This window comes from Brachyistius frenatus, unplaced genomic scaffold (assembly GCF_029030835.1).
Source record: "Brachyistius frenatus isolate BFR_SWC_R1_liver_20210118 unplaced genomic scaffold, ASM2903083v1 Contig_179, whole genome shotgun sequence".
NCBI lineage: Eukaryota > Metazoa > Chordata > Actinopteri > Embiotocidae > Brachyistius > Brachyistius frenatus.
This window is the reverse complement of record NW_027210778.1, coordinates 764,286-772,500: the sequence shown is the minus strand read 5'-3', so window position 1 is coordinate 772,500 and position 8,215 is coordinate 764,286. Positions and strand designations below refer to the sequence as shown.

Genomic DNA, 8,215 nt, shown 5'->3' with positions numbered 1-8,215 from the left:
CCCGGCGGAGCGTTGTGAGAAAACTGAGGAGGAAGAGCGTGCTTGGTTCTGGGCCCCGACGCGACGGAGGCGACGCTCCCGGCCAGGCTGGGTCCGCGGCCGGGGCTGCCCTGATGCAGGGACGACACGCCGAAGGGCGTCTCGCTGCGAGGGGTCCTCATTTTGGACGGAGGTCTCTCGAGCTCCAGGATCTCGAAGTCCGGCTCCTGCAGCCCCGGCACGTTGTCATACTGGGAGGCGTTGGAGCCTCGGTCGGAGGCGGGGACGAAGCCTTTGGAGCGCGGCCGGCGGTGCGGCGGAGCGCCGTCGTCGGGGCTGGAAGGGGCCGGCGACGTCCCTCTGCTCAGCCGGACCTCCCGGGCCGCCGCCGCTTTGGCCGCTTCCAGCTTCGTCTCGGAGGGTTTGAACCAGCGGGGGGCGATGTCCCGCCGGGAGCTGGAGGCGGCGTTGGAGTTGTGGTTGGCGGTGGCGGGGCTCTGAGGCTTCCCTCTGTCCACTGAGGCCATCTGCGGCGTGGAGGAGGGGCCCGAGGGCGAAGCTCCGCCCCTCTCCGGCGTGGTGGAGCTGGACAGCCTCTGCTGCTCGTTGGGAATCTCTCCCGACCCTCTCGAGTGGACGTCCTTTCTGTGGTGGCGGATCGGTTTGTCCAGCGAGTCCCGGCGCCGAACCGGGCGACCGTCCCGCTGGCGGTCCGGTACGGGACTCGGGTCCTTCGGCGGCTCGGCGGGCTCGGCGTGGCTCTGACCGTTGGCCACGTGGTTCACCGCCGCTACTCGCTCAGGAGGAAGCTGCCCGAGAGGCTTCTTGGGAAACTCCTCCTCTTTACCTGCGGGGACGAGGGGAACAGAGGACAGACGTCAGGACCGCCCGTCGGCACGGAGAGGTTTGAACGGTGATGGTTGAACACAACGGTGTGGCGCTGATTCACATCGGATGAGGAGTCACAACGGGGACATGAAGGTCATGCAACAACACCGCCATAGAGAGGTCAAAAAATAAAGGAGAGTTACATTCATGACGACACATATCCACAGGCAGAGAGGCAGAAGGACAGAAAGAAACTCGATTAAGAACGAGACGCTCAGACGAGATTATTACGGAGCTTTTTTTCTTTTTAACTCCATCTCATTAAACAGTCGTTATCTGCAGCCTCCAAAGGTCACAAACACGTCCTGATTCATGAACCTTCTTAAACGTACTGAGACTTGTAGGAAGTGTTAAAACCCAAACCCAGACCGACTCAGCTCTTCTACAAGCAGCACAGTTCATTACACAAGTTATTTAAACTTTAGAAGAGAGAAAAAAATAAAAAGAGACAGGAACAGCGCCGGGTGACGCCGGGTGTTTTTCGGGGACTGGAAGGGAAAATATTTGATCACCAGAGTCGGGCCGAGGACGGCTGCAGCTGGAGGAAGGAGGAAGCACTGTGGGGAAGTTATCCAGGAAGTGTCTGTCCATTTCTCTCCTGCACAAATGGGTTAAATCCACTAAGTTTTTCCCCTACGTGCATGTTTCACTTTTAAAGGATCTTAATTTTAAAACTGCGTGATTTCATACTTGTAGTTATTGGTTTTATTCTACAGGTCTTCTTGAATCTTCTTTTCTAATGAATGAGGGATTATTTTCAGATGGACCTCCAGAAAACTAATAAGAAGGAGTGACTTTAGCTAACAACACCGAGATAACTGATGGACACATTTTATTCACTTTGGATTTGATGACAGAAGTTGAATGGGAGTCTATGGAGCCGGAGGCTTTTTGGAGCCGACCTCTAGTGGCACTCGCTGGTATTGCAGCTTTAAGGTACTTCAGCATCGGCTTCATTTTTCAGAACCGGAAGCTACGAACACTTTTATATCCAGTCTGTGATTGACCAAAACTTAATGAACGTTGCGACTACATTTAGAAAAAAAAATGCTCGACTTCATCTCACTTTTCAGGACTATAATCAAAGCGAAGAAAACTGAAGCTGTGAACAATAGTTTGGCTCCACCAACTCAGTTAGAAGACGGTAAATATCACTGCTGTGGTGGTTGGTCAGCTTCCATCTTTTAGCTCAAAATCAGTCTGTTACAGGTAAAAAAAAAAAAAAAAAAAAAATCTGAATCATAAAACAACAGCTCAGCCTAAATCAGATCCTAAAATCCTGATTTTAAAAAACACAATCCCTCCGCCACACCAGCTAAGGTGGCAGCAGATGGTTGTGAAAACAGAAGTTTTAACAAAAGCCTCCAGTGTCTCATTATGTTGTCAGCGGACGGCAGTTTGAGGTGTGTGGGCTCGGAGGGAAGAGGACGGTGTTTATTTTATCAGCTACACTATCTGCTTTTATTTGTGTCACTGGATACTGAAGGGAAAAAAAACGACACAGGAGCCGGAAAAGAGATCGTGAAGGTCCATTCAAGTCTACCGTGAGCTGTCTGTTGCAGAATATAAGGTGAATTTAATGATAAATAATAAGCTGTTTTTAAAATAGCCAATAAACACATCCTGCTGTTACAGTCAGCATCCTGCAGTACCTTTAGTCGGCCACCAGAGGGCACCTCATATCACCACATTGGAGTCAAGAGAATGAAGAGAGGATTAAAAACTGAAGAGGGGGGAGCGAGCCACTGCAGGACTCAGTATTATGTGGTGGTGGTGGTGGTGGTGGGGGGGAGGGTGGGGGATAAAAAAACAAACAGCTGGAAGACCAGTTTGTGTTGCTGAGACAGACAGGCGACAGACAGGACGGGACTGAAGGACAGATGGACAGAGACATGGAGGAGGAGGAGGAGGAGGAGGAAGAAGAAGACCAGTCAGGATAGCCCACCGGTTACTGTTGTAGGAGGGAATATGGCCGCCGCTCACAGACACACTTTTGTTGTTGTTGGCTTTAAAAAACAAAACAACATTGTTTGAAAGAAGAGGGAGAGAAGGCAGATTAATGAGGAGACAGAAGATTAGGAAACACACTGCAAGCTTAAAGACAGCAGGAGGCCCAGTCAGCTGCTCTACTGTGTGTGTGTGTGTGTGTGTGTGTGTGTGTGTGTGTGTGTGTGTGTGTGTGTGTGTGTGTGTGTGTGTGTGTGTGTGTGTGTGTGTGTGTGTGTGTGTGTGTGTGTGTTGTCACATCTGGACTGGTGTCTATTTTTGTCTCTCGTTCTGGTTATTTTCCCTGATTTTTTAAAAGGATTTCACAATTTTTCAATGTTTTTACATCAGTAAAGAAGTGAAAAATGTCCTTTAAACGACTTTTCTTGTCTGACCAACAGCTTTAAAATAACTTATTAAAAAGTGTTATTTTGCACTGAAGACACTGAAAATCTTTGATGACTTGTAAAATCACATGATCAGTATTAGGGGTGTAAAAAAAAATCTGGATATTGTGATATTTAGTTTTGTGCTGCTGTAATTGTTTATTAATATTTAACATAGAAATGATCGGTGGCAGTGATTCACTTGAACCCCCCCAACCACTAGATGGCGGCGTTGTAATCAATCTGCAGCTATTTTGACTTCTGAACATCGCAGACCGAGAACAGAAAATTGCGTTTACGGCGAGTTTTCCGAAATTTAGATTTAACAAAGATTGCAATATATTTAATTGTAACTCCAGATTATGATACGTATTGTGTTGCCAGATGTTTTTCTGACGCAATCAGCATTAAATTGATGATTTAATACAACAACCACGTACGATTTCAGATCAGATTTGCAGTAAAACGCCGATAAGAATTGAGCAGATTGTTGGTTTCTAGTCGTCTAAACAGCGCTACGCTAAATCTCCCTTCTTGTGTTTACTTCCCGCCCGTGTGCGCCGCCCTGCAGGTCGTACCTGGCGCCGGCAGCTCCAGCTTGGCCTTCCTGAGCTCCGTCATGGACGCCTGCAGCTGCTCCACCACGAAGTCGTCCTCGAAGAAGAAGTCTTTGGACAGAGTGACCTGCAGGAACTCCACCAGCTCCTCCATGGACAGCTTCAGCAGGTGCTCTGAGAGACAGACACACACACACACACACACACACACACACACACACACACACACACACACACACACACACACACACACACACACACACACACACACACACACACACACACGCACAGTACTTTGTTTTAGTCCTCTGAGCGGCCGGCCGGTATCACGGCGGAGAGGGAACGGTCTTACTCTTGTGCAGTTTGAGGAGGGTGTAGGACATGGCGGGCAGAAGTCGTTCCCCCTCCAAGATGTAGATGTCCCAGATCCTGAGGGTGAGTGTGAAGGGAGTCTGGACACAAACACAACAAGCAGCTCAGAGGGTCTTATCGTTGTTTTTATGGAGACTGATATGGACTTAAAGGAAGAGGCTGCTTAAAAAAAAAAAAAAAAAAAAAACTTAAGCAAAGACACTATTTTTGTTTTAATGGTTTTTTTTTTTTTTTTTTTTTTACATCTGAAGAGGTTTGAAAAACGACTTTAAACGACTTCTCTCGACTGACCGGCAGTCAAAACCTCAAAAGATTTAAGTTTACAAAAAAAAGGTGGAAGTTCCCACGAGATGGCGGTAAATATTTTTAATTTACAAAAATGCCGATCTGTTAATTTCATATTTCAGATGTCATATAAGATGATATATCTTTCATAGCTGTTAATAAACTCACTCTGTCCAGGAAGCACTGGAAGAACCACTTCATGGTGTACAGACTGGTAAACACCTCCTGGTTGTCCTGCAGCAGCACAAACAAAAACAAACACAAACACAAAATCAACTTTTATTTGTTTTTATCTCCTACTGAAGCCAATTTTTTTTTTAAACATTTTTCTGCTTTTATAAATTCAGTATAATTGCAGTATTTCCCAGTTTTTATGCCGTTTGTTTAAAATGTGAGCTTTTGTAATGTGATATCATACCACTTAAAAAAACAACCAAATATCAACAATATATTTTGCACATTTTAATGTTTTTATGTAGTTTATTTAAAAAATAACCCGTTAAAATGAGGTGTCAAAACATTATCCAGTTAATTAAATATTAATTTCTGGCTTTACGAGCAGCTCCTCCATTATTCAGCCGCTGCTGCATTGTGAACCTCCCCAGCAGCGTTGTGTGTGTGTGTGTGTTGCGTGTTGCGTGTTACGTGTTGCGTGTGTTGCGTGTCTCACCAGGTGCTGCTTCAGTTTGGGGATCATCTTCTTGAGGATGCGGTCGTGGTGCTCCTGGAAACGCATCAGCTTCGGGAAGCCGGGGACAAAAAACCCTGAAAAGGTGACGAAGAATCAAACTAAAAGAAAATGTAAAAAAAAGATTTCCTCCTCCTCCTCCTTTGCTCTTTATTCCCAAATCTAAAAGTCTTTAACTGTTAAATTAACTCCTCATAAAGTTCAAGAGTAGCTGCTGTGGAGGTTTTTTAATGAAATTACAACATCGTAGATGTTCGAATTACTACATATTCTCCCTGTGATACAGGATGCTGATACAAAAGCTTCCAGTGTTAAATTAGTTTTGATCAAATTTACAAAGTAAAAAAAAGAAAAAGAAAAAAAGAACTTTTAACCTGAAGAAACTGAAGAAATGCTCATAAAGATGAAATCAGTAAATTTCTGTAATTTGACTTCGAGGGTTTAAGCAGTGCAACAGATAACCAAAAGTGTGTGTGTGTGTGTGTGTGTGTGTGTGTGTGTGTGTGTGTGTGTGTGTGTGTGTGTGTGTGTTACCGTGCATGGTGTGCTTCTGTCCAGACAGCAGTTTGACCAGCGCCCAGAAGGCGTCCTCCTCGTTCATGTAGATGAGCAGCAGAGCGGTGATCTGACTCATGCCCTGGCAGTAACCCACCTCCTGCAGATAAAACACATCCAATCAGCCGGGTTCGATTCCTCCTCACCGCCGACGTGCCCACGAGCCAAACGCTCGCTCAACTCCCTGCGAGTCTCAACTTTTCAACTCTTTACCCTGATTTAAAGCGAGACCATTTTTCTGTCCTTGCAAAAACTTGGAGGAAAAAAAATAAAAAAATAAAAAAAAATACAGAAGCAAAAAGGAGAAAAAAAAAAAAAGCGAATTGAAGAGAGTGAAACCACGGCAACCGCAGCGGTTTTCATCACACTGAGAGCGAGTGTGTGACTCACCGTGTTGTACATGGAGTAGGCTGTGAGGACGTGGAAGAGGGCCTGCTGCCTGAGAACACACACACACACACACACACACACACACACACACACACACACACACACACACACACACACACACACACACACACACACACACACACACACACACACACACACAAATGAAACCAGTTAATAAAAAGATAATCCAGTTTTCTGCCACAGTCGTCACTCATTTAGTTGAGATGCACGTTTGAGGCTTTGAAGCTTGAATCTACGTAACAAACAGGAAGTAAAAACAGAGAAACGGACACGTTGAAACTTTCACTTCCTCTCTGTTAAAACTCAGAAGCTTCAGATCTCAGAAAATGAATCAGGCCACTGAGATTTACAGTTTCTTTCACGTCCTCATTTTCATTCGCGATACTTTTTTTTTTTTTTTTTGACCTTCTCTACCTGTTGCAGCTACCTGTTACCTCAAAGGGTCAAAACACCGTTAAAATTGTCCTGCTCTTTTCTTTTTACTTTTGGAGTCAGAAATAGATAGATAGATAGATAGATAGATAGATAGATAGATAGATAGATAGATAGATAGATAGATAGATAGATAGATAGATAGATAGATAGATAGATAGATAGATAGATAGATAGATAGATAGATAGATAGATAGATAATAGATAGATAGATAGATAGATAGATAGATAGATAGATAGATAGATAATAGATAGATAGATAGATAGATAGATAGATAGATAGATAGATAGATAGATAATAGATAGATAGATAGATAGATAGATAGATAGATAGATAGATAGATAGATAGATAGATAGATAGATAGATAGATAGATAGATAGATAGATAGATAGATAGATAGATAGATAGATAGATAGATAGATAGATAGATAGATAGATAGATAGATAGATAGATAGATAGATAGATATATAGATAGATAGATAGATAGATAGATAGATACTTTATTAATCCCACAAGAGGAATTTTTTTCACTACAGCAGCATTATAGTTACAGGAAAGCAATAAAATAACAGTAAAAAAATATTAAATATAAAAATGCACAGCGAAATGAAGTCGTACATAATTATTGTTCAGGAAGTGACTGGTTGCCGCGGTGACGGAGTTCTGCATTGCAAACGAAGATCTCGTCGAGCTCGACGAGGGAGTGGAAAGTTTCAAGACCCCCAAAATTAGATTTGTTTGGACCAAATTTTGTCAAATTTCTTTCAGTGTAAATTAAAGCCTAAAGATTAGACCAAGATTAAAAAAATTTTTTTTACATTTGGACTGAATTAAGATGTGTTGACTCTCATTTTAATGCAAAGTAGGACAGTCAGCATAAAGACCTCTGTTGGCGGCTCCACAGTTGGAGGATGAAATCTAAGAAAAAGACAATATTTGGGACCTTTATTTGGAGATAATTTTATATTGTTTTCTTCTATTCTATTAAACATTATTATTATTATTATTATTATTACTATTATTATTATTGGAAGTGTTACTGCTCTCTCTGTCGTGGATTGATACCCACTTGACATCGTAGCGGTGCATGAACATGATGTGGTCCCGGTAGGTCCGGTTCACGTCCAGGTCGATCTGCCGGACGTCGGGGGACAGTCCTCGGGCTCGGGCCTTCAGCTTCTGAGGACCGGAGAGAGACAGCGTGAAGAGGTCAGAGGTCAGAGGTGAAACTCAGGGAAACAGGATCTTCAGTGTCCAGACGAGTTCTCACCGACTTGGAAATACTGTTTGTTTCAGGTGAGGGGGCGGAGCCAAAGTACGGCAAATCAGTGTTTTGTTTACAGTAATTTAGTCATAAAAAGACGAGTTTCTTGGTATTTTTTTGAATTTGTCTGATGAATCTAAAAGTACATTTTTAGTGTAAATAACTCAACAGCTGCTTTCAATGTGACTCGTGTGATTTACACTTTTATTATTGTTGTTTTGATGATTTTTTTTTTTTTAAGCTGTAAAGCGTCTTTGAGAACCCTGAAAAGCACTATATTAATAAATCACATTATCTATCATTATTATTAACAACAATAATCTGCTTTATTCCCACATTGAACATCACATAGACTTTGTATTTGGTGGTGCGTTCAGGAACATGTTCCTCAGCTGGTTAACGCGAGATT

The 8,215-nt window shown here is 43.3% G+C and overlaps 1 protein-coding gene and 1 long non-coding RNA gene across 7 annotated transcripts in view; one reads left to right on the top strand and one right to left on the bottom strand.

Annotated features, from left to right (window-relative positions):
- The window catches only part of usp6nl (USP6 N-terminal like), a 57,028-nt gene that overhangs the window by 1,665 nt on the left and 47,148 nt on the right, over positions 1–8,215 (bottom strand). For all 6 annotated transcript variants that reach the window (XM_069717731.1, XM_069717729.1, XM_069717730.1 and 3 more), the window contains 8 exons: positions 7,612–7,721; positions 6,087–6,135; positions 5,676–5,796; positions 5,124–5,218; positions 4,622–4,687; positions 4,149–4,248; positions 3,818–3,970; positions 1–826 (listed from right to left, as the gene is read on the bottom strand). The exon at positions 1–826 is cut by the window's left edge and continues 1,665 nt beyond it. In XM_069717731.1, coding sequence (XP_069573832.1) covers positions 1–826; positions 3,818–3,970; positions 4,149–4,248; positions 4,622–4,687; positions 5,124–5,218; positions 5,676–5,796; positions 6,087–6,135; positions 7,612–7,721 — 1,520 coding nt within the window. The remainder of the gene's footprint in view (positions 827–3,817; positions 3,971–4,148; positions 4,249–4,621; positions 4,688–5,123; positions 5,219–5,675; positions 5,797–6,086; positions 6,136–7,611; positions 7,722–8,215) is intronic.
- Positions 5,135–6,192, top strand: LOC138632292 (uncharacterized). Its single transcript, XR_011311801.1, has 2 exons — positions 5,135–5,226; positions 5,704–6,192. It is a non-coding gene; the product is annotated as an uncharacterized lncRNA (long non-coding RNA).